Genomic DNA, 26,948 nt, shown 5'->3' with positions numbered 1-26,948 from the left:
ACATCTGGACTTTGGTAGTTGCAGTGCGTGAGCTCAGCAGTTGCAGCTCCCAGGCTCTAGAGCACAAAGTGTCAGTAGTTGTGCTGCAAAGGCTTAATTGCTCTGTGGCATGTGTGATCTTCCTGGACCAGGAATTGAACCCGTGTCATCTGCACTATCAGGCAGACTCCCGTCCACTGTACCACCAGAAAGCCCTGAAAACAGTTTTAATAAGTTTGTAAACTTAAGACCTAAAAGTCATTGGGTTTCTCTTATTGGTCCTTTGCTAGAATCCTTGGTTAATATAATTTGATTTTGTAAACTTTTGAGAAATACTTTTTGAACATATTCCTGTTAATAAAAATAAATTGCTTTAAAAATGGGAGAAAAAAACATGGGTGTGAAACTTCTTTCAGGTTCTAGTTTTCAGGAAACTGTTTTAGCTTTAAAGTGTCTAATGTGTATACCAAAAGTAAGTTTGAAAGAGTAACTGCTCACGCACTTAGACTTACATTCTGTTCTTCTCATTTTACTTGTAGGTGATTGAATACAATCCTTCTCAGTGTCTGGATTGGTTGGCAGTGCAGACACCCCGAAACAAACTGGCACACAGCTGGGTTCTACAGAATATGGAAAACTGGGTTGAGCGGTTTCTTTTGGCTCACAATTATCCTAGAGTCAGGACTTGTAAGTCAAATATTCAGAATTTAACAAACCGTTTGTTGTTCCAAGTTTTGTTTTTAAGGTGATTACAGTATGCTCATTGTATATAATGCAAAAAGACTCTAGAGATACTCTTGTTTATTTTTGAGATACTGTTTTAAAGGCCAAAGTTTTATTAGTATTTGAAAACCTATGACAGTATTTTACAAATATCTGTAATTTTTTTTTTTTTTTAAGTATAGGAAACTGTCTTTCTTGGGTGACATCACCACCACTATCATTTTTGTTTCCTTTTTTGGTAGAGTCACAAAAGCATGATCAGCATTAGTGAAGAGATCTTGTCTTAAAAATAACTTGAGAAGGCTAAGGGTAAAAGTAGCAATAAAAACAGTACAGGCTGAGAGAAAATACTCTCTAAAGTTATGGGAGTTAAATGATGACTATCTTTATTGTATCCAGGCCAGAAGGAAATAAGCAAAGATCTTGGAAGACAGATGGACAAATAGCAAAAATAGATATTTCCACATAATAGGAAACTGCTCATAAATACACACAGAGTGTTTTCTTTTGATAGTATTAAATAAAAATCAAAGTGGTTCATTCTTAAAAATTCTTTAATCATTCAATTTAGTCATTAAAATTGTATTTCTTAGTTTTCTGTTGCGAGCTCAAACAGTGAGTGACACTCTGATAGCAGCAAGCACATCGAATACCCAGATCCATGTTTTTGAATAACATTTCTAGTAAAATGAATCACAGTTCCTGGGAGAAATGGCTGATTATAGGACTGGGGCAGGGAATAAATAAGATGAGCCTGGAGCATCTTGTACAACCAGAAAGTAATGAAGTGCTCCAGAAACAATGATGAGGATATGTTGAAGGGACATAGAACCAACCTGAAGATCTCCCAGTCTCCAAACCTGGAACAGATTGGGTCGAAAAATAGTTAACATAGCACTGAATCGTAATCCAAAGTATAAATGTCCATGAGTCCATGCTAATACAAATGAATGATTGAATAAACAAATAAATGAGGAGGCACATCCCCCATACAGAATTCCAAATCATTTTTGTATATCTTTCCCCTCCAAAGGTGGAGTGTAATTTCATACCCTTTGAGTATCAGCTTTAGTGTCTTGCTTTCAAAGAACAGAGTATTACGGATAGAGAAAATAACTTTTAAAGTGAAAAAACTTGACAAACATTAACTTTGGCAGGTAATTAAGGTTAAAAGTGCCACTAATAAGTCATACTGATAGCATGTGCCCTTGGTATAATGTGATACAAGGGGCACTTCATTATGTGGTTTTTCTCCCCAAATCCTATAACCTGAGTCTACTCTACATCACATAAACTCATTTGAGGGACATTCTACAAAAATACTGGACCACTACTCAAAACTACTATGGTCTTCAAAAGAAAGTCCGACAAAGTGTCACAGTCAAGAGGAGGTTAAGGAGACATGACATCTGAATCTGGTGTATCCTAAATGAGATCCTAGAAGCAGAAGAACATTAGGACAAAACTATTAAAATCTAAAGTGTGGAACCGAGTTAAAAGTAATGTGCCAGTGTTGGCACACTACAAGTGTACTGTAGTAATAATGTCACAGTAGAAGTGGGAGAACATGTGTCAGTCATGGGTACACATGGATTGGCAGTGGTGCTCTGCTCGTAGGCTTTTCTTCCTGTCAGTTTAGGCAACACCACAGTAATGGGATATTTGTAAGAGCAGACACATATGCTGGTTGGTATTTATGTCCTGACTCCGGACCATAAAACAATTAAAAACCTATGCTGAACTACCTCCCCCCACCCCACCCCCCCAAAAAAAAAAGGGAAGGAAAGCTTTTTAGCTAGCTGGTACACCTAACATACATAATAGCGCCGAAGAAAGCATCTCATATATTGCAGTGACTTTGTAAGTTAATATTATCCTTATAAAATGCAGTTTAGCAGTATGTACCAAGATCCTTAAATTTTTTTTTTTCCCTTTTTCAACTCCGTAATACCATTTCAGGGATTCTAGTATAAGTAAGTTATCCAATATATGAATGTCCAATAGCATTAGTTGTAATTGTGAAAAATTAAAACTAGATGTTTAGATAGGAAATAGTTATGCATCATTTAAAAATTAAAATAATGAAGACTGTAGAAATATGAAAGCATGCTTTTGAATGTTTGAACACAGGAGCCAAATATTTAAATAGAGTCAATATAACTCAGTAAGAATTAGGGTAACATGTGTAGAAGAAAAGCTACAGAGAAATCCTTTTAAATCCTACAAAATTGTAAAGAATAACTATTTAAAATGTTTAGAGAAAAGAAAAATGGTGACATGATAGATGGCCTAGAATAGTTGAGTTACCTTGTAGAAATGAAAGTTTTATTCTAAGTTCTTTAGAACTGGGATTTCTTAAATTATATTCTAGCAAGGCAGTTTTTAGAAAGATGGTCTGTTCTTTCACATTGACCTTCATGTTTGTTCTCAAAGATAGATATAACTTAAAAGTTGTGTTTTTCTCCCTAGCAGAACTTACCTTTTTATTTAAAAGCACGGAACTTTTATAGAACTAAGTAGATGGTTAAGTATCTGATAAAGCAAAACAAAATGTTAATTATAGAATTTATGTGGTGGGTCCATGGGTCATTATTTGATAGAGTGTTTTCAACCTTTCAGGGTATTTGAGATTTTTTTCACAATAAAATATTGGGTTAAAAGTATTTAACTTAAACTGAATAATTTCTTTAATCAAAAATTTTTTTCTCAATTGCAGTTTATACAAAATTATTCAAGATGACACCTACATGCCAAGTTTTTATATTTGAAACACATAGCAAATTGAGCCTAACTGAAACAGACTAACCAGAGCAGTGAATAGTTAGTTGATAAATATATAGAAAATGGAGTGTTGCGCAAAAGTAAAGTCTAATTTGAAGTAAATCTGTAAAAGAGTTTACAGTTAATTTAGAAACCCTAACATCATTTGCTTTGGCAGTACAAACGAAGTTATCAAATTATAGGTAGAATAGTGGGGGACAGAATTAGTAGGTGTATTGCAAAGGGCTGTGCTAAGCCATTAGATGCCTTGAGAAGGCTCTGTATTGAATGTTGGTAAGAAGATTAACTCATGAGTCTGACAATCAGTGTTTGAATTCCATTTCTGCCATAACTGTGTAAAATGGAGTTGTCTTAATATTTTAAGTCTGAGTAAAAGTGGAGATAATAGAAGTAATACCAAGTACATAAAGCTGTGTTGTTAAATTTAAGAATTTGATGAATTTTAGCAGTTCTTGTTTTTGTTACCATTATCATTGTCATCATCATCATCATCATCATTTCCCAAGGTCAAAATCTGGGTCCCCCTCTTTTTATCTGTGTGATCTTGATCTTTGCTTCTCCAAGATTCAAATTTTCCAATGTATCATCACTTACATTGAGAATGATTGTGCAGATTAAATGAGATAATATTTATAAAGTACCTAGCTCATACTAACTCCTTTTACAGATGGACTCAACTAATGAGTCATCCTCTCAGAATTACACCATAGGCTTAATAACATTTTTCAGATATGTTGAAGGAAGGGATTCTTTCTTTGCACGCAGGGTTAGCCTAGAAGACTTCTAAAGATTTTCCAAAGTTGGTGTTCTCTAATTGGCATATGTATATATAATTTATACTACAAAATTCTTTTAGATAAATCTCATTCTATTTTTATAATGTAAGTTTACCATTATCTACAAAATAATATTATTTTGTAATAATTGATAAGGAAGAAGAAAACTAAGGCCTTAAATTAAATATTTGACCCTGTCAGACAGCATAGGTCTTCTGGCCCCAAATGCTGTGTTCTTCCTGTTAAACCATGTTATTCCCTGAGAAGAAATAAAATGATAAAAACAAATGGGAAAATTCTGTATCTTGGGAAAGCTAAACAGAAGAGGTTTAAAACTTTCTAGTAGTTACTGCAATTGTTGTCACCACTTAAAAATAATAGTGACGGAATGGAAGGCGTCTGTTTTTGTCATTCCTTGGGATCTTTCTCTGGTACGAGTGGTAGAGCAGAAAGATATTAAAAGAGATGTTCATGTCTCTTTAATTTTTATTCATTTTGATTTTTACAGGGAAGAGTGGCTTTGTGTTTAATGACTGCTCTTCAGTCTATTTCATATCTTATAAACATCTGACAGTTTTGTTTTACATTTTATAGCTGCAGCTTATCTTCTGGTGTCCCTTATACCAAGCAATTCATTCCGCCAGATGTTCCGGTCAACAAGGTCTTTGCACATCCCAACCCGTGACCTTCCACTCAGTCCAGACACAACAGTAGTCCTACATCAGGTCTACAACGTGCTCCTTGGTTTGCTCTCAAGAGCCAAACTTTATGTTGATGCTGCTGTTCATGGCACTACAAAGCTAGTGCCCTATTTTAGCTTTATGACTTACTGTTTAATTTCCAAAACTGAGAAGCTGATGTTTTCCACATATTTCATGGATTTGTGGAACCTTTTCCAGCCTAAACTTTCTGAGCCAGCAATAGCTACAAATCACAATAAACAGGCTTTGCTTTCGTTTTGGTACAATGTGTGTGCTGACTGTCCAGAGAATATCCGCCTTATTGTTCAGAACCCAGTGGTAACCAAGAACATTGCCTTCAATTACATCCTTGCTGACCATGATGATCAGGATGTGGTGCTTTTTAACCGTGGGATGCTGCCTGCCTACTATGGCATTCTGAGGCTCTGCTGTGAGCAGTCTCCTGCATTTACACGACAACTGGCTTCTCACCAGAACATTCAGTGGGCCTTTAAGAATCTTACACCACATGCCAGCCAATACCCTGGAGTGAGTAAAATGATAACTCTTGTATCTGTATTCTCAAATTAATTGGAAATGCCTGTTTTTCCCCTTGTGGGGTGTAGTGACAAAATATGGGCGTATAGTCTAATTAACTGTTCTTATAGGTGTATTTGTTTTCTTGACTATATTTGTAAAATGTTATAAAATTGATAAGTGGGGAAAAAACTAATAAGTGTGTAGATAATTTTTTTTAGTTTGATGATTGAAATTTTATCTCTAATGGAACTTATCTATGTTAATTTGTGGTTTTGTTAATGAGTTTTTCATATATACCTAATCAGAAAATTCAGCTTTGTGGTATAGTTTTAAGGAAGTGAGTATTCACTATTTAGATATTTATTATCAAGATGTACATGCTTTGCTAAGCCTTGAGCTAGACAATATTTTCTTAGCTGAAAATGTTCCCTAGGATTTTTTGTTTTTTGGTTTCTTTGTTCATGTTTGCTTGCTGGGTTGCTCAGTTGTGTCTGGCTCTTTGCAACCTCATGGATAATTGTCCAGGCAAGAATACTAGAGTGGATTGCCATTCCCTTCTCCAGGGGATCTTCCCGATCCAGGGATCAAACCCAGGTCTCCTGCATTGTAGGCAGATTCGTTATCATCTGAGCCACCAGGGAATCCCATTCACTTGTTCACACTACATTCAAGTGAATGAAATGGTTAAGAGGTGGGCCTGTCAGAATACAAATATATACCATCTAAGTCTGATTCCTTTTTCTTTGCAGACTATAGGTTTTATATTAAAGTTTCCTCTCTTCATGTTAGGCTGTCATTCTTGGATATTTCTTTCCATTTTGCTTCTTACTCTTTGTTGTAAACTCAAGTTTACACCAAGAGGGTATAAATCTGGGAAGGAGGTTGGAAGCAGAGTGCAGAACCCTTTTTCAAGCTGTTGTCAACCCAAAGACCATAAACTGCTAATAGGAGAAATTCTTTGCTAAATGGGAGGTGATGGGAGTGTAGAAGAAAGGAACTTTTTCAAGACATTCAAGATTTACTTAAAAGCTCAATCACATGACTATAGTAAATGGTATTTTAAATATTGGTATCCTTGAATTGGGTGCTGTACTTTTTTCCTGTTGAAGGAATAAAGGAACTTAACTGTCCTTTAGATATAATATAGTGAATTATTTTTCTCACCCAGAAAGAATAACCTAATTTTTTGTCAAGAAAGTTAGAATGCCTATAATAAAGAAAGTGAGTATATTAAGTACCAAAAGTGGTTGATCATCACGTGGCTTGAACTGGATCATCTGTCAGTCTGGAAAGATCACTCTAAATATTGCCACAAAGAGTTTCTAAAAAACAGTATTCAGGTGTAATTGAGGTGTGTGAAATCTTTGTGACAAAGTAATAATTTCTCATTTAAAAGGGACAAAAGATTGGCATTGCATCTCTGGAACATATATTTGACATTACAAAACTAGTAATTTGAATAGTTTTAGGACTAAAGTTGAACTGTATTTACTTGTAGTTTTTAATCTTGAAATTCTATTTTAAGATAATTTTCTTCTAGTAAGATATTAAAATTTTTAAATAGAATCCATTGCTAATTTTTAATTGTTTATGAATGCCATTGCAATTTAAGTTAATTTGTATAATTTTAAGAGCTAGCTGAATGAGCACAAGACTTAACAAATGAGAAACAGATACTATAAAATGTTATAGGGCTAAAAGGTCATCACTATGCTTTTTACCCTTTTCAGGCAGTAGAAGAACTATTTAACCTGATGCAACTGTTCATAGCTCAGAGGCCAGATATGAGAGAAGAAGAATTAGAAGATATTAAACAGTTTAAGAAAACAACCATAAGTTGTTACTTACGTTGCTTAGATGGCCGGTCCTGCTGGACTACTTTAATAAGGTAAAAAAATTTTTTTTGATGTTTTTGTTTTGTTTTTCCAAGTAAGAGAACATCATTTTGACACTTAAAGAGGAATAATTTAAATTGTTTATAAGTGAAAGTTTACCAGTTCTTTAAGGTTATTGGGAAAGCATTTAAACCTTTGACACTTAGGCAGACTTTGTATTTTGAGAGTTAGCTAGCTGCTTTTTAATAGTTTTTATTTTGATTTGGATTGTCTGTGTGTGTTTTATCAGAATCATTAGGGTTGGAAGGAACCTTAATGTGTGATCTTCCACCTAAAGCTTGAATCCTTCTCTCTTGGCAGTTCATCCTAACTTACGCTTGGACAGTTCAGTTCTAGAGGCCTCTAGATAGCTTACTCCATCTCTGAATAAGTTTCACTGTTAAGATACTTTTCTTTTATTTAGCCCAGATCTATCTTTTTTAACTATAGGAATTAGCCAAAATAACAAAACATCATCTTTACAGTTAATTGTTCAGAGCTCAGAAATTACTGAATAGCTATAAAGGAACTGCTACAAATTACACTTAATTCCCTTTAACTGTAGAAATAAAGTCTAGATTAACTTCTTTTCTGTGTATTGCATCTGAGACTTGGGACTGATGTCTTTTATTAGACACACATTTTTTTGGCAGTACTCTCTTGAACACTGTAGAATCTTAAGGTAATCAACCCACAATGGATAAGGTTATCTTCTTCAGAAAACCTTAAAATTTGAATCTTTGTTAGTACATAAGATCAAATTAACTGCTTTTGCCAAGACTCTTTAAAGAAACTTTCAAAATTTTAGCATTAATTTGGAAACATTGTTTTCCCAAGATTTGCTACTTAAAAGCTTATTTTCAAAAGAAAATTTGGAGTTTTTCTGATTACTGTTTTTAAAAAGGAAAGAAAAACATCTCACTAAAGTAGAATTTCCGACTGTACTGTATAATAGCAGTTTCCAGTACTAATAGTGAAAGTCTGTTAATAAGAGTAATGAACCTACTTATGGATGATTATTATGTAGATTTTCAGCACCAACAGAAGTTTTGGGGTCCCCTGCCCAGGTTGCATTGAAGATTTCTTTTTAAATATTATCTTTTTATTAAATTACTAAGAACTAGATGTAGCTGTCTTTTTTCTAGGTAAGAAAGTAGAGAACCAAAATGACAGTTTACTTATCCCACCCCACCCCCCCCCCCATAAGTGTTCTGTTCTGATTTAGAGTTCTCAAACTGGACTTTATGTATTTTTATAGTGCCTTCAGAATACTATTAGAATCTGATGAAGACAGACTTCTTGTTGTATTTAATCGAGGGTTAATCCTGATGACTGAGGTAAATGCTTTATTGTGTTTTACTGTAGATTTATTCCAATTTAATGTTCTCACCAAAACTTTTTTTGTGTATATTTAGAGTTTATTATAGGTGTCTAGATTTTAAATATGCAAATCAGTAAATGCTAATTTATATTCTAAGAATAACTACATCATGGTACTAAGCATGCTATTTTCTTTTCCCATAACAATTACATACATTCATTTCATTTGTAGGACTAGAAATGAATGAAATTCGTAGGATTTAATTGACACACAGTTTCTCAAGAGTGCGCTTATGTGCGTTCCTCATTAGAGGAACCTAGTGAGGCTGCTATAGGTGGTTAAAAATCAACTGTTCATTCTTCCCATAATTACTGAACATCCACAACTCTTACGATGATTTTAATTCTACAGAGGTGCATCATACCCTTTAGTCTAATAATGGAGATAAGGTTAAAGAGTACATACCAAGGGCACTATGAAAATTAAAAGGTAGGATAGTTTTTTCAGTTGATGGTATTATAGAATAAGGATACAGTATATGAAACTCTGCTTTGAAGAATCTGAACCTGCAGAGACAAAATAGAAAAGGATTAACATAAATGATTTAATCAACACAAAGGTAAGAAAGTATTGGTTGTATTCAACAAAAGCAAAGTCTGTCTGGCTAAAACAAAAGTTTGTGAAGAAGAGTAATGAGAACTTAATTCTTCAACAGCTATTTGAATGTCTACTCTGTCAGGCATTGTGCTAGGCACGGGGGATATAGCAGTGAAGAAGATAGTCATGGTTTCTGTCCTCACAACTAACACATTAAATGTCACATGAGTACATTGTTCAGATTATGTACTGTCACAGATTCTAGGTTATGAATTTTCACCTGTGAATTGCGAGTAGTTTATAGGCCATGGGGAACTGATTTAACAAGATTAGGAAGATGATGCATTGGTGTACAATGAAATAGAAACCAAGGGTTTCATTAGCTAGTACAGTTAAAGGAATCGAAAGATTTAACAAGCCAATATGATTAAAGGAATTTTACCTTTGGAGTTCTTTTACCTCTTTTAGACCTACCATTTTACTGCTACTATTTTAGACCTACTATGACTGACAGCAGTTTCACCGTTGTCTTTGATAGAAACTCTGGAAAGTTAGTTAAAGCAGTAGCCTATTCTCCCCAGTCTTCCTGTTGTTACTGCTGCTTTGTAATCTTTGAAATTTGCAGTCTTAGAAATGTGTACTTAGAGCAAACAGTAAACCACCACCCCCTCTCCCGTAAAAATCTAATTAAATAAATTATTTGTTCAAAGTAAAATGTAAACACAAAATATCAGACTCTGAGAGTGAGGACTGTTCTGTGCTTTAAAAGAGCTGAATGGGGGTCTTTGACTTATAGGTAGAAAGCAGATACATTTGCTTTGTGCACATAGGCACACTCATAGTCTGAGTCTGAAAACATGTCATAGAGGATGAGCGGTATAATTTTGTGGCTCCATAAAGTAAAAGTGGAATGAAGTTTTCATTTTTTTTAATCACTTGTAGTCTTTCAACACACTGCACATGATGTATCATGAAGCCACAGCTTGCCATGTGACTGGAGACTTAGTAGAACTTCTGTCAATATTCCTTTCAGTTTTGAAGTCTACACGCCCATATCTTCAGAGAAAAGGTTTGCTTAATCCTACTTATTTTTATTAGTTTAACAATTAAAGAGTGAAATAAGACTTTTTAAACCACATGCTTCAGAGAATTTGTCTTTACAAGGCTGATGTTAGCTAACCATTAGGAAAATGTTTGTGACCTCCTGATGTAAAGCTGGAATGTTCTTGTTTATTTTCTTTATTCGTGCCTTAAAAATAGGCAAGCGTGCTAGTGGCTGATTCATGTTGATGTATGGCAGGAACCAGCCCAATATTGTAAAGCAATTATCCTCCAATAAAATATTAAAAAAAAAAAAGATTTAGGAGACTGGAAAATATTTCCAAGCACAGTAACAACATGAGTATTTGTGAAGGTTCTCCAGCTGGAAACTTCCATGGTTTAGATTAGATCATTTATTTTCAAGAGAAATAACTATAAAACAGTTATCTCTTGTGTCCCTGTAAAATCATATAAACTTTGAAATCTATGTGAATTTCTAGAAAATGGGACATACAATCACTAAAATATGTGTTTTAAGAAATCTAGCAAGTTTAACAATAGTAGCTATCTTATAAAAATAATCACTTAGCTTTCACTAAAGATGTTTATGTAATGAATTTGAATGTTTTAGTCTTAGCATTCTGTAGTTTACAACAGAAAATAATTGTGAAGAAGTTTGATTTCAGATGGCATATTTACGTATGCTTTTGTGTTTGCAGACGTGAAGCAAGCGTTAATCCAGTGGCAGGAACGAATTGAATTTGCCCATAAACTATTAACTCTTCTTAATTCCTATAGCCCTCCAGAACTTAGAAATGCCTGTATAGGTAAGTTACCTGGAAAATAAACCTGTGTAAAAGCCTAATGGAAGAACATTTTTATGGGATCCTGTGTGTGTGTATGTGTGTATGTATAAGATGTAATGTTAGTTCTGTAGAGTTTGGAAGACATTTGTACTTTTTATGAGTGACTTACACTGGCCAGCAGACTCTTAAGAAAATAGAATTCTGTTTCTTAACATATCAGTAGTTAACTATGTCATCATATGCCAGGTCACTTCATATATCTGGGCATGCTGACCTAAGGTTAGATCTCTTCCAGCTCTGAAATCTTCCAGGCTATATAAACAGTGTAGAATCATGCAGATGTTTACAGATTAGAACTGACATTGTAAAGAGTTGGGGTGATTATTTCAGTGAGTCTTTTTGCCTAGAGATACTTCCTAGTAGCTGTTCTTGGACTCCTGAGTATTTTAGCTTTTTATTAATTGCATATTTATAATAAAATGATAATTTATATCTATTAAAGGAAACCCTTGGTTTAAATTCATACTGCATTTTTTTTTTTTACTGTCTTATAAGCCATTTAAGTCATCTTTAGAGACTGTAGCTATTTGTTTATAGTTTCTCAAAATGGTAGATATATATATGAGCAGTTAATCTTGGCAGGTCGCCTGATGTTCTGTAGATTATTGGCCTGTACTGCTCCATCAAGAAGAGAGGGTTACTTCAAAGTTGATTAAGGATTCGCAGATCCAAAGAATTTCAAACCTTGCTTTGGTTGATTTTATGAAGAAACATAATCAGTATGCATTAAATATTTCCTCCATTGTATTTGTCCCTGATGCTTCTTTTAAGTTTTAAACTTTGGTTTCTTAATGATGCCCTGTTGAGGTTAATAACTCTGTGGATCCATTTTTCGTTAAGCATCAGACAGTTTGTCCTGGGGCTGAGAGCTCAGACAGTGTGAGACTCATTAAAACTTGTTAGCTGCCACACTGCCATCAATTACCCCAGTAGGAGTGGTGAATTTGAAGATAGCAGGTCCACACTCCAGTTTTTAATGCCCACATTGTGTTTTTATTTTCAGATGTCCTCAAGGAGCTTGTGCTTTTGAGTCCCCATGACTTTCTTCACACTCTGGTTCCATTTCTACAGCACAACCATTGTACTTATCATCACAGTAATATACCAAGTATGTATTCATCTAGCACAGTACTTGAACATGGTTGGCATTTAATCTTTCTGCACACTGAAACATGGAGATTTATTTTTTCCATTTATTCTTATTGTACACTTTTAATGTCTTAGTGTCTCTTGGACCTTATTTCCCTTGTCGAGAAAATATCAAGCTAATAGGAGGGAAAAGCAATATTCGGCCTCCGCGCCCTGAACTCAATATGTGCCTCTTGCCCACAATGGTGGAAACCAGTAAGGTATGTTGGGATGCCAGGAAAACCATGTTTCTCTAGTACACAGTAATTTAGAACTTCCCCTCTGGCCATTATGAATATATTAGACTTAAATGATCATTATCTGGATCCTAAGGAGATTAGACTCATTTGGACTTTTTCCTGCTCTGAAATGTTGGTTGAATATTTGCAAAATCAATAATAAGCACAAGTAGTAAGTTTTTTTTGCCCCTCAAAAAATATCCTAACAGAAAGTCTCATTAGTATTTGTCACTAGGCTAAATTATAAATGGGTCATATATCTAAATCTGAAAGGTCAAGTTAGGTACTGACTGCTGTTTATATTTCGCCATATAATCAATGACTCCTTTTACTGCCCTTTAATTATAATTCTTTGACCTAAGCCTAATTATGACTGATTGATGGATTTATCATCATTTGTAGCCTGATTCTGGTTCTCTAATACTTATTCTAAAATAGAGCTAATTCTAAATTATAGAGAGAGGGAACATTGACACAGGATAATTTATCTTAGTTCTAAGACTTTCTAAACAATTTTTTCACTAATTTATCTTTCCTCACCCACTTTATTCATATTCTCTCTTGCCCACTATCTTTGGATCTTAAATGCATTTAAGAAGTTTGTATTAAATAAAATATTTAAAATAGTTAATACAGTAGAAACCATTTCAGAAATAATCAAATTTATTTCAAAAATCAAATTTAATTCACTCTTCTTGATGATATGTCTGTAGAACTCAAGTGTCACATTTTAAAATCCTACAGTAGTTTTACTTTATTAAAGTATATAGAAATAAGGGGTAATTTTAATTGACAACATTTGCACACTGAAAATAAACTTGTGACAATTAAGATCTTAATAACATTAATAGAAACTTGGAATTTAAAACTAGGTTCTTATAGAATTTAAATATTTAATCAGCTTTTTAGTTAAATTTATTACATTTGCACAAAATATGCTCTTTAATTTATTATACAATTTAAGTGCAACCATTTTATCATCTTTAACCTTCAGGGCAAAGATGACGTTTATGATCGTATGCTGCTAGACTACTTCTTTTCTTATCATCAATTCATCCATCTATTATGCCGAGTTGCAATCAACTGTGAAAAATTTACTGAAACATTAGTTAAGCTGAGTAAGTATAAAAGATGAGCAGTAAATTCCACTGAATTATTTTAAGCCCCTAGCCATTTAGGAAGGGGAGGAAAAAAATGAGCCAATCCTTTTTTTCTTTTTTAAAGTGAATGTTGAAAAATATTAATTATTCTTGGGAACATTTTTATTTTTATTAAGAAAACACCAACTTACTGGTTTCCATTGAATAGTTCTGCCCAGAGTTTCAGCTGGCTTATAAAGGAGTGTGGAATAGGCTCATCACTTCTGTACGTAGAAGCCCAAGTCCTCCTCCATCTGCCCAGCAGAATTTAAAAACCAAAAACTGCTCTGTTTAGGGAGGCAGACTTAGAGAGATGGACTTCCCCAGCCCTGATCTGGAGGATAACATAAGATAATAGTGCCAGCTGTGCTTTGGAGCTGGAAACACCAAGAGCAAGCTAAGTGGACTTGCCAGGGTGAAGCAGAGGTGCATATATGAGTAAATTAGGAGGTAAGTCTCATAAAATAGAGGGATGAGTGAGAAGGGAAATTTGAAAAGGAAGATATGAGAAATAGAAAAAAAAATCAGTGAATTATAAAAGGAAAACCTTGAATTATTTTTATGTAATATTGTCTCTCTGCGGATGCAGCTGAGAGCTCTTAGACGACTGCTCCCTTTGGGTGACTTTTTCTAGCTGATAAGTCTTGAGAAGAAATGTAGCCCTCCACATGTCCCCTGTCTTAAGATCTCCAGAGTTCTCAGGCTCTGTGTGTCATATGAGTCTATTACCTTTAGGGATGGCCCAGGATCCTCTCCATTGTACCATAGTTTTTGTGTCAAGAGCATGGGAGGTGAAATTCTCATGGAACCACCATCCAGGTCAAGAAGTAGAATATTACTTCCTGGAAGTAATATAACACCTTGGAAGTTATGTATTGTGCTCCTTCTCAGTCACAACCCCCTCCTTCCTTTGGAAAAGGTTTTGATCCATTATAGATAGGGCCAAAGATGTGAATATACCTTAGATTTTGTTATCCAAGAAGGAAGTGGTAACAACTGTCAGGGATAATTTCTCTTCAGAAAAACCAGCTTATTGGTAAGTGATTAGAATGTCTTCAGATTTGAAAGGGTGTTCCTTCCACCTGCTACCATTAGCTAGTTTTTTATATATGTGGCTGAAGATCGGGGAGTGGGCAGATGAGGATATGTTCGTATCGGCCATTTCATGATTATATAATTGAGTTGTGGCACTTGGCTATAAAAAGCTGAAATCTAGCAGTGGCAACGATCAAGTGTAGGGAAATACCCAGGAGTTCTAATAAGACAGTCTTGCTCCCAGATAAGGAGGAAGACTTAGAAAGATGTTAACCTCAAGAAAAGTTCTTAGTAATTGTGTCCATGTGATTTATACCAAAAGTTAAGTGAGGAGCTGTCTTATCTACTTGAAATAATGAATGTTTCACCCTGTGAGACTGTCTTCTTCACTAACACAAATAGACAGTTCTGGGAAACATAGGAGAGGGAGGAAGAGAAAGGACACATACCTAGCCATGCCATTAGCTGACTCAACTTTCATCTTATTTTATGCTCCTCATCACTTAACACTCAGGAAGCACATTTATGCTGGCTCATGGTTTTTAGTTCTCTACATAGGACTGTTCTTTAGCATTTTCTAGCAGGATGGAAATATTCTCCAACTGCATCACCATCCACAGTATGATAGCCACTGACCGTGTGTGTGTTCAGAACTTAAAATGTAATTAAGGAACTGAATTTTTTATTTTAACCAAATGAATTTTAAATAGCAGATGTGACTTGTGGCTACTGTATTGCATAGGACAGCTCTACATATATATAAACCGAAACCTTGAACAAATTGAGCAGGAAAAGAAATATTTCATGGTTATATCTTAATGAAGAAAATTGGACATTATTTTGGATATGAAGTAAAACAAAGAACTAAAAGCATTGCTTTCCTTATGCTTCTTAAAAATGGAGAGATTATGTCCCAGTCTTCTAGCTGAAATAACTATTTCCAGGGGAGAGGCAATGAGGAGAGAGCTTGAGAAAGCAAAGCCCACATTAACAACTGGGATGGGAAGCGGAGAGTTGATAAGGAGTTTTAATTGTATAGTCTCTTCAAGAAACTATATTTGGCAACAAGAGGGGAAGGTTGAAGTGCTGTTAAAGTGAGGACAGTCAGGTATGGGGATAGAAGAGACAAAGTTGGGAGAGAATCCAGGGAATATGAACAAAACTGCCAATTGCCAAGTGAAATAATACTAGTGTGTCTGAGACTGCAGTATTTTGATATGTAAAAATTTTATTCTTTTTTTTTTTTAATTAAAAACAGCAAGTATGGGTTTATTTTCTCCTCTTTCTAATGTAAATAGGCTTCCCTGGTGGCTCAGAGGGAGGGTAAAGAATATCCCTGCAATGCGGGAGACCTGGGTTCTATCCCTGAGTTGGGAAGATCCTCTGGAGAAGGACATGGCAACCCACTCCAGTATTCTTGCCTGGAGAATCCCCATGGACAGAGGAGCCTGGCAGGCTACAGTCCGTGGGGTCACAAAGGGTCAGACACAACTGAGCCATGAAGCACAGCAGCACCTATGTAAATATCCTCCGTATCCTCAGATGGCGAACTGTGGATTGAAATTTCCACTGTAATCATTGTATTACCATTTTATATAAGGGTCTTAAGCATTGGGGGCTCCTGGAACCAGTACCCTATTAATACCCAAGGAATGACTAAACTAATGATTAAAACCATACATTGCAGCTATGGAAACACATGCATGGAACAGCAGAAAAACAGCCCCAAAACAAACATAAGGCTACACAAGGATTTGGTAGATAATAAAGATGACACACCAGATTAGTCGAAAATGGTATTATTGAGATATTGGGTAGCTTTCTGGGAGAGGAGAGGCAAGATTTTAATACCATCTTTGCTCCTTAGACCAAAATACATCCTAGGAGGATTAAGTATTAAATTGTGAAAAATAAAATCCTAGAAATATTAAATAAAAAACATAGGATCATATGAATACTGTCTTGAGATTTGAAGGACCATGTAAGCAGGACACAAAACCCAGAAACAATAAATAAGAAATTGAAATTTTTTATTACATGAAAATTGAAAATACTACATGTTGAAAATGCCATGAATTGAATTAAAATACATACAGCTAATGAGTGAAATATTTGCCTTCTTATCCGATAAATGGCTAGGAATACCAGTATACAAAGAGTTTTTAGGATTCAGTAAGATGGTAAAGAACATTAAAGTAAACAGTTATTTCTACTCCCACCCTCCCAACTATGAGGTAAAGTTTGGATGATACTACAGTTTGGGCAAAGAGGAGATCTATTAATGGGGTTGGTTTGGAGAGGAGGTTTAGATTGTTCATGCCCTTTGCCCCAGCAATACCAGATCTGGGGATCCACCCTAAATCTACTCATTAAATATATAGTAACATACATAGGATGTTTATTTTAACTTGGTTTGTATTGGGTAAAACTGGGAAAAACCCAAATGTCTGTCAGTAGCAGCTTAGTTAAGTTCATTTGTATAATATAGTCTTTAAAATAAAATGATAGGAAATAACTTTGGATCACATGAAAAAGCAAATTGGAAAATACAGAATATGACCACATTCTTATGAACAAGGGGGAAGATCAGTACATGTTAAAAAAGAGGATTATATTCTTAACTAAGGATAAAATTATGGGACGCTTTTATTTTCTAGGTTAAATACAACTTATTTGTAATGATCATGCATTGATCTTACATTTGAGGAAAGTTTTTTCCAAAACAGAAAATTGGTAATGCAGACCCTAATCATACCAAGTTTTTTAGGTACCTTAGTAGTGCACATGCAGATTAATAAGATATTCAAGTAAAATTAAACTAACAAATCCCTCCTGCTGCTGCTGCTAAGTCGCTTTAGTCGTGTCCGACTCTGTGCAACCCCATAGACAGCAGCCCACCAGGCTCCCCCGTCCCTGGGATTCTCCAGGCAAGGATACTGGAGTGGGTTGCCATTGCCTTCTCCAATGCATGAAAGTGAAAAGTCAAAGTGAAGTCGCTCAGTCGTGCCCGACTCTTAGCGACCCCATGGACTGCAGCCTTCCAGGGTCCTCTGTCCATGGGATTTTCCAGGCAAGAGTACTGGAGTGGGGTGCCATTGCCTTCTCCAAACAAATCCTAGATTTCATAATTTTCATTTTTAGACACAAAGCAAAAATCACCTTGACATTAGTTTTTGAAAGCTTTCTTAATACCTTAATAAGTGAAAGGTAGTTTAAAATATTTTTTGCAAGTAACGTGATATACCTAGAACATCCATAATCTTCAAAGTTTTAATATAGTTGATGTAAGTAAACAGATTAAAATTCAATATGAAAGCACAACTGTTGATCATCTTTCAGCTTTTTTGATATCAAGGTGATACTTATTGGAGAAACAGCTCGTTTAGCTGTTTCCCCAAAGGCTTCGTAGGATGAATGTACTTGAAACAAGTGCCAGTCATTCAGAAGCCAGCTTTTATCCATCCAAGGGCACATCCACCTATATGAGGTCATATAGAATCATTACGTTTAATAGACATATGTATAATTTAGGGTTTGGATACCAGTCTGTTAATTTACAAAGAAGAATGAGCACAGCAATCTGAAAGTTACATGGTAGGGCTAGCAGATTTTCCCCTGTAACCTGCATCGGAAGCCGAGTAAACAACAATAGTTTGCTTAGTGGATATGAGATCAGAAATAGGGGAATTAGAAGAATCAAATGTGATATTCTCAGGCTAAGATGTCTTGATTCAGTCTTGCAGTGGAGCATTAGCTGTGGGCTTCCATCCATTGGCCAGAGCTCCCACTTCCCATGAGTAATGCTTGAATGGGATAAATACTCCTATAGAAAGCTGGGCAGAGACCCTAACTAGTAAATATACATATAAAATATTTCATCCTCACAGCAACCATATGTATTACCATTTTACCTACAAAAGCTGTCTTTAAAAGATTTTTCTTTTACATAACACACCCAACAGCTTCTACAGTGTAAGGTGCCACTATTGAGGAAAAAATATATTTGGAATAGCTCTTCATTGTTGAACATGGTTCCTTCGTGGGTGGGAACGGGGTGGGGTAAGGACCCTTGTTAAGGATGCCCAAAGTCACAGGATTGAGAAAGATGAGTGATAATACAGGAACCAGTATGTTTTGGGTCTGCCCATCCTGTTTGCTGAGGTAAGGCTTGGAAACGTGCCTGTGAATGCTGGCGATTGCATCTCCCTGTGCTTTGCACCCAGTAAGTGAGATACCCCTATTGGAGGAGGAGTGTGTGAACTAGGATGGCATTGGCCTCTACCTTAAATTAGTAGAGCCTAGATACACCTTATCCTTGGTGCTTTGTGAAAATGCTAGAAAGAAACTGAGCTGCTTTGAAGGGATGGCCTTCCTTCCAAAGGTGCAGCTCAGTAGGGAATTAGGATGTGAAAGAGGTGTCTTTAGCTCACTGTGGGTGGCAGTGTTTTCCAGAATGTAGTGTACAAGATGGCCCAGAGAAAATAATTTTCATGTTAAGAAATAGATCTTACTGTATTACAAAAGTAAATAATTCATACCAAATGCATGATTGTCCTGGATGTTACATTGCCTAGGACAAGGACAACATAGGATTAGCTTCTCTGAATGAATCGAAAGCACAGTTATCAAGTAAACAGAGAAGATGGACAGATATGAAAACAGTGATGAAAATTATACATGGATGACTAAAGCTTGGGAAACTGATTATTGAAAAGATGGTGGGCTTTAGACTCAGGTCTGGGATAGATACAGCTGTATCACTCACTGGCTTTGGGGATGAAATTGAGCAGATTAGTGATTTCTCTGAGCCTCATTTCCTCATTCAAAACAGTGGGGAACATGAGGGTAACATAACGCCTCCCAGAGTTGATGAGAAAATTAAATATGATTATCTGACTTACCTAGCACAATAGATGTTAGTATGTTTATTCCATTCTTCACTTGTAAAATAAACATATTTGAATCAGTATTATTTGAAAACAATCTTACATCATAGAAGGCCTCTGTTTTTTTGTTGTTTTTTTGGTAGTGCTAGCTTTTTAGTAGTTGTGGAAAATAGGAATAAAGTCTAGAGGATCTTAAATTGTAGTTAAAGCCTGCTTTCACAGAAGGTTTATGTCAGGGCAACCTCTAGTTCAGGGGTTGGCAGACTCTGTGAAGGGGCCAGAAAAAATGGGCCATGGGCCTATTGCCAACCCCTGCTGTACTTTTATGAATAATTATAATGCTGAAACATGGGAACATAGGAACTTTATTCTCTGTAGCCATCAGTGTTGATGACATGCCTTTGTTTTCTTCTGTGTATTGTGATGTTATGATTGGTAAATGCCTCCAATCCCAGCCAGATTAGGTTAGGATAATGGAGAAAGGTGAGAGTTTCTTTGGTTCTTTAAAATGGAATTAATCTTGACAGGAAAATAAAAGGTAGGCTTTCCCACAAAAGGGAGTCTAGGCATTCTTCGATGATTAAACTGAATGACTGATTTGGTTTCTCTGAGATTTTCTCAGACCCGTAGCCTAATACAGAGGTTGGCAAACAGTAACCTGTGTGCTGCCTGTTTTGTACAACCAGTGAGCTGCCTGCAAGCTACGAACAGTTTTTACAATTTTTAATTTTTTTTCTGAGATTTTGAGTATGTTGTGATATACATGAAAATTACACAATACTCAAATTTCAATGTCTTAAATAACATTTTATTGAAAGACCAGCCACACCCATTCATTTAGTGCTGTCAATGGAGCAGTTGCAACAGTTAAATAGTCTACAAAGACTAAAATACTGGTATTCCCAAATTTTTGAAAGTTTGCTTTATGCCACTTCATGAAATACCTACGTTAGTACCTCTTGTTGCTAACCAAAAGAAATGCAAAGGGGATTTTTGCTTTTATGGAAAAAGGTAAATTGCTTTTTCACTTGATGATGTTTCAGCTTATGAAAAGTTTCATACTTTCATAATTGGGGGAAACCTGTAATTACTATTTGGCCCTGTACTGAAAATGTTTGCCAACTTGAGCTGTTTCTCATAATTTTTTTAACTGTAGGAAGATAACTTGTATTGTATTTCTCCCCCATGATTTCCTTGGGGGATGGGAGTGTTGGAGGATGAAAAATTTACTTATGACCGACTGTGGCATTACAGCTTCTGTGTTTTGAGAGAGAGAGGATAGCAGGGGCTAGGTGAACTAATTTCTTAATGAAACATTTGATATCTGGAATAGTCAAGAGAAGGAAAAGTTAAAACCTTGGACGTTTCAAGTAAAATGCTGACATACAGCAGCTAAGTGTGATCCGCCCGAAGGGTCCTGGGGACGAGGCTAGGGGCTGTTAGAGCAGAATTTACCTAAATCTACTACAAAGGCATTCATCTTATCCTTGGAGAAACAAGATAAAAGAGGAGAGAATGATGTGTTTCCTACTTCTTCACATCCTGTTTGAACTTGTACCCCTTGTCCCCACTGCACTCTAGCAGTTCCATGTAATATGATCTAATATGCGGAGTGGTAACTTAACCCAAGAAAGCTTTGGAACCACTTGCAGTAAATTTTATTGTCCCAGATAAAATTCTGATTCTCAAAAACCTGAATTGGTTTAAGTTGTCGAAGGTCCTTCTAGGAATGAGGTATGGGAGATAAATGAAGTCAAAGTATACTGAACTCTAAAAATTATTTCACTGGTTAAAACATTGGAATGAATTCTTCCCCTTTAAATACATTACGTATTTCTAAAACATAGAAAATATGCAGTTATGACTAGAAATAGCCATACTATTTATTGTACCTGCAGAGTTTAGTTATCTCAGTAGTGTAATTTATAATTATAACCTATTCTGGTTTCTTTTCAAATACTAGGTGTCCTAGTTGCCTATGAAGGTTTGCCACTTCATCTTGCACTGTTCCCCAAACTTTGGACTGAGCTATGCCAGACTCAGGTAAAGAAAAAGAGTTTTAGATGACTTGGTGTTTCATCTCATCCAAACAGGTGGTCAGTAATTTTAGGAACACTGGGTTGAAAATTGGCTAGAAATTGGGGATGTTTTCAAATCTTGGTAGGTAAGACACTGTTAAGAGAAAAAATAACTATTAAGCAATGGACATCTAGTTGCCCTGTGAAATTTTCTTTTTCCATACATTTGTTATCACAAAGGATATTTCAGACAAGCTGTTTCTAGTTGAATTCCTCATTTAAAGGTCAGTATAAATAGTTGTGGTGAAAGTCTGAGACAGGGAGCTATTAGGACAAGAAGCCATGTGCCACTTCTTGGTCTTCCTCACCTCTCCTGTTTCCTGTTTCTTCTCCTTGCCACCAATCCAAAACCTCTAACAGAAAACATTTCAGCAGACTGTTCATTACCTCTCGCTTACCTATGACCTCAGAGCAGTTTTTGGAGTCTGGTGCACTTGTTTTCTTATTAGCAATCTCACTGAGAACAGCAAACACTGTACCCTTCCTATCTTAAGTCTAAGAGCCAACCCCTTAATGTGGGCACCGAAATAATGCTTGTTAAATTGTGGAGGAAGAATGGTGGGGAAAGAGGAGGAAATCAGATTAATTCTCAGGTTTGAGTCATCCTTGGATCAGGTATAAAGGACCCTACTCTTTAGACTCTGAAAATAACTTCCAGTTTCTTGCCTGAGTGTGTGAGTTGATTAATTCCTTTGGCATGGACTTTTACCCACGTTTAGCACCCAGAATACTTTGAGTTTGGTCCAGCCTCTTGTCCAGGCTGTTGTATGCTGTATGCTCTCCTAATGGATACATGTCACATGGTACTGTAATAGTTGATTCTCTGCCTCCCTGTCCCAAACTGTGAATTTCACAAGTATAAAGACTACCTGAGTCATCTGTATTCCTAAAGAAATGTCATTTTGTTTTCTATACTAGGCATCTTTGATAGGCTAGTCATATGGCATAGTACATAGTAAACACACAGAAAACAACTTGCTGGTTGACTGCTGAGCTGAGTGGTTTATTCAGTAAATTGGAACAGATATCTGGCCTCCCCCTGCCAACTCTGTCACTTGCTGCTGCCGTTTTCATTCTTCTTGATTTCGGTGGTTGCTTTCTTCGGTTTCTGTGTTCTGCCCCTGCCTGTTGCTTCTCTATTGCTTTATCGGCTGCTGTACTGCACTACTCTCTTGGCTTTTTTCCCACAAAATTCATCACCGTGCCAACCCCCCCCCCCCCCCCCACTTCCCTTAAAACAAAGTCAGACCACCTCAAGCTTCCGAAGCCCCTAGCAGCCCTATAGAAAAAGCCATCTGTACTGTGCAGGAATCATAGGCAGAGACTGTTACTACTGGTAGAGTAAGACAGATTTTCCTGACACCAAGGATCTGAAAACCTGGGTGCCAGTTGTACTTGACTCCTGATTTCTTGGGTTGACTTAAACAGTTTACTTACAACAAGTATATGCATGTACAGTATTATCTAAAATTTGTCCTATTTTTAAAAAATAATCCATTTTTTCTTCCATGTAAATGATGTTATTAAAACATATGTATAAATAGTCTAGGGAATATACTTAAAGACATACTACTTGTGTTTAAAAAGAGCCATGACCATTTGAAAACAGGAAAACCAAATTTTAGTACAATTTCTATATTTTGGGACCCACTGATTTCTATGTGAGACAATTAGGAAAAGAGGTTTGCTGTTTATCATTGCAATATTTATGAAGGTGTAGGGGAAAGGGATTTACCAAACAAATTACTATTGTTATGACATTATATAGTGCAAGTTTTAACTCATTTTAGGGAATAAAATTTCTTAAAATCTTTTCTCTGTGGGTGGTTTGGTTATCTCTTTTCCCCTGAAAACATCATCCCATTTGTCTTATTTTTCCAGTCCTTATTAACTCAATGGTAGATAATAAGGCTGCATTTCTTTTAAAATGTATTTGTTCAGTTTTGCCTTTCAGACTTTTTACAAGTCTCTTCTTAACACTTACCCATTTAAGTTATTGGGAGTATAATTGTAACCAAGAGTTGAGTAGATTAAAGTATTGGGCTGGCCAAAAATTTTGTTCAGGTTTTTCTATAACATCTTACATGAAAACCTGAATGAACACTTTGCCCAAACCAGTAAAAGTGGCTTTTCTGGGAATTCCCTTGGTGGTCTAGTGGTTAGGACACTGTGCTTCCATTGCTGAGGGCCCAGCTTCAATCCCTGATTTGGGAACTAGGTTCCCACAAGCCGCATGGCATGGCCAAAGAGAAGTGGTTTTTCCAATAAGATGTTAAGTGACTTTGGATGTATATCTATCATAAGCAGTGTATTTAAGACTTGCACTTATTTCAGTGCTCAACCAATCAGTGCTTTTCCCCCCCACTTTAGTCTGCTATGTCAAAAAACTGCATCAAGCTTTTGTGTGAAGATCCTGTTTTTGCAGAATATATAAAATGCATCTTAATGGATGAAAGAACTTTTCTAAACAACAACATTGTCTACACATTCATGACACATTTTCTTCTAAAGGTATGTCACAAGTTGGAAACTCAACTTGTTACTTCCAGTTACTTAATGGTTGTGTTTTCACTGTGTTGGTTTTTTGGAGATTTTTTTTTTTAATCATCTTTTTCAGGTTCAAGGTCAAGTGTTTTCTGAAGCTAACTGTGCCAATTTGATCAGCACCCTTATTACAAACTTGATAAATCAGTATCAGAACCTGCAGTCTGATTTCACCAACAGAGTTGAAATTTCCAAAGCAAGTGCTGCTTTAAATGGGGTAAGGACTATACAAAGCAGTAGTCATGTACTTTCAAACTCTCCTTATTACATCAACTCTAAATCTGGCCTTAGTATACACATAATTTTAACTTACTCAAACTCTAGAAGTCACATATGATGAAAAACTAACCAAATGAAAATGTGTTCCCTCTGCCTTTTATGTATGTAGCATACTTTCTGTCACCTTAAGACATGAGCCAACGTCATAAAATGCTAAGGGCAATAAACCTGTGACTCCTAAGGAACTGAAAATCAAGTTAATAGTCTGCCTATAAAGCCAGTTAAAGCTGGGGAATTGGTTGCTTGTATAGACTTCCATGAAAACCGTGTTGCAGAAAAATGAAACACCCACCAGCATGTGAGGCACACGTCCAGCAGATGCCTGCCTCCTAAGTAACAAAATGCTTAGAGGCCAGGGTGGATTATAGCGCTACATGAAGACGACCTGTGGTACCTACCAGAAATCAAGTATCTCTGAAAACTGGGTCCTAGATTAATGAGGCCTAAATTGTTCATGGATCATTCAGGGTTTGCTTTTAAAATTCCTGTATAAGTTTTATTACTGATTTTTTTTTTTCCATTTTCAGAAAATACTGTTTAGGTCTTCAGTCAAGTGGTGTGGTGCAAAGAACAATGGTATTAGTGACTTGGAACCAATGAAATAGAAAGGCAGTAGTGTCATAACACTGGCTTTCTGGTTTTAGCATCCTTCTAAAAGTACCAGAGGAACCAGGGTGGATTCCTGGAAGAGTAATAAACATATGCATTTAAACTACTAACTGTGTCAAAATGTTGGCTTTGGAATTTAAAATGTTTGTTTGGATTTTTGTAGGACTTACGGGCACTTGCTTTGCTACTGTCGGTACATACTCCCAAACAATTAAACCCGGCTCTAATTCCAACTCTGCAAGAGCTTTTAAGCAAATGCAGGACTTGTCTGCAGCAGAGAAACTCACTCCAAGAGCAAGAAGCCAAAGAAAGAAAAACTAAAGGTTAGCTTTGCAGACTAATAAAATATTGAGTTTAGGACAAATACACTTTCTACTACTGATTTTACAGTAGTTGTGTGAGCCTCCTGAATATAAATGCTAAAAAATGCAAACACCCCCAATATGATCTTAATGACTCTTCAGAGAAATTTTCATGTTCGTTTTCACAGATGATGAAGGGGCAACTCCTGTTAAAAGGCGGCGCGTTAGCAGCGATGAGGAGCACACCGTCGACAGCTGCATCAGTGACATGAAGACAGAAACCAGGGAGGTCCTGACCCCAACTAGCACTTCAGACAATGAGACGAGAGACTCCTCAATTATCGACCCAGGCACCGAGCAAGATCTTCCTTCCCCTGAAAATAGTTCTGTTAAAGAATACCGAATGGAAGTTCCATCTTCGTTTTCAGAAGACACATCAAATATCAGGTCACAGCATGCAGAAGAACAGTCCGACAATGGTAGGTTTGAAGACTGTAAGGAATTGAAAGACCTCCACTGTTCCAAGGATTCTAACCTTGCTGAGGAGGAATCCGAGTTCCCTTCTACTTCTCTCTCTGCAGTTCTGTCTGACTTAGCTGACTTGAGAAGCTGTGACGGTCAAGCTTTGCCCTCCCAGGACCCTGAGGTGGCTTTATCACTCAGCTGTGGCCATTCCAGAGGACTCATTAGTCACATGCAGCAGCACGACATTCTAGATACCCTGTGTAGGACCATTGAATCTACAATCCATGTGGTCACGAGGATATCTGGCAAAGGAAACCAAGCTGCTTCTTGACATTAGATGTAGCATGTCTACTTTTAAGGTCACCCCTCCCCCCACCCGATGCTGTTTGTATAAGTTTTGCCTATTTCTGTTTTCGTGCTTCAGTTCGTCCAGTGCTCTCTGCTTGAATGGCAAGATAGATTTATAGGCTTAATTCTTGGCCAGGCAGAAACTTCAGATGAAAAAATTTGCATCTTCAGTATACTTTCTAAAGGGCAATCAGATAATGAATATGTTTTACGTAATTAAGAGTTCACTGTAGTGGCTTTCATTTAATATGGCTGTCTGGGAGGCACAGGGTTCTCTGGCCCTGTACAATGTAATTTAAACTTACAGCATTTTTACTGTGTATAATATGGTGTCCTCTGTGCCAGTTTTGTACCTTATAATAGAGGCAGATTGCCTCCGATCGCTGTGGTTCTTATTATCAAAATTAAGTTTACTTGTATACGGAACAACCACAAGAAATTTGATTCTGTAAAGAATCCTCTTTAGCTGTGGCCTGGCAGTATATAAATGGTGCTTTATTTAACAGAATACCTGTGGAGGAAATAAAGCACACTTGATGTAAAAATAATTGTTTTATTTTTATTGACATGACTGATTGCTATTCTATGCACTTAATTAAACTGATTGTGATGACTTTTAATTGTTTACATACCTTGCTTCAGTCTTCTCAGATGAAAGGAATGAGAAAACTGTGAACCAGGAGATGTACTTGTCCACTGTTGCTACTTCATGAGAAGT

The 26,948-nt window shown here is 36.2% G+C and overlaps 1 protein-coding gene across 8 annotated transcripts in view; it reads left to right on the top strand.

Annotated features, from left to right (window-relative positions):
* Positions 1–26,850, top strand: part of USP34 (ubiquitin specific peptidase 34) — a 246,396-nt gene extending 219,546 nt beyond the window's left edge. For 6 of the 8 annotated variants that reach the window (XM_055540390.1, XM_055540389.1, XM_055540391.1 and 3 more), the window contains exons 67-80: positions 519–666; positions 4,854–5,488; positions 7,210–7,367; positions 8,612–8,690; positions 10,214–10,340; positions 11,032–11,139; positions 12,182–12,286; positions 12,403–12,527; positions 13,540–13,663; positions 21,569–21,648; positions 24,054–24,194; positions 24,301–24,444; positions 25,279–25,438; positions 25,606–26,850. In XM_055540390.1, the coding sequence (XP_055396365.1) occupies positions 519–666; positions 4,854–5,488; positions 7,210–7,367; positions 8,612–8,690; positions 10,214–10,340; positions 11,032–11,139; positions 12,182–12,286; positions 12,403–12,527; positions 13,540–13,663; positions 21,569–21,648; positions 24,054–24,194; positions 24,301–24,444; positions 25,279–25,438; positions 25,606–26,213 (2,742 nt within the window). In that variant the 3' untranslated portion in view covers positions 26,214–26,850. The remainder of the gene's footprint in view (positions 1–518; positions 667–4,853; positions 5,489–7,209; positions 7,368–8,611; positions 8,691–10,213; positions 10,341–11,031; positions 11,140–12,181; positions 12,287–12,402; positions 12,528–13,539; positions 13,664–21,568; positions 21,649–24,053; positions 24,195–24,300; positions 24,445–25,278; positions 25,439–25,605) is intronic. The other 2 variants (XM_055540392.1, XM_055540393.1) reach the window with 2 other exon arrangements.
* Positions 26,851–26,948: the final 98 nt, after the last annotated feature.

This window comes from Bubalus kerabau, chromosome 11 (assembly GCF_029407905.1).
Source record: "Bubalus kerabau isolate K-KA32 ecotype Philippines breed swamp buffalo chromosome 11, PCC_UOA_SB_1v2, whole genome shotgun sequence".
Lineage (NCBI taxonomy): Eukaryota > Metazoa > Chordata > Mammalia > Artiodactyla > Bovidae > Bubalus > Bubalus kerabau.
This window is presented reverse-complemented; position numbering and strand designations above follow the sequence as displayed.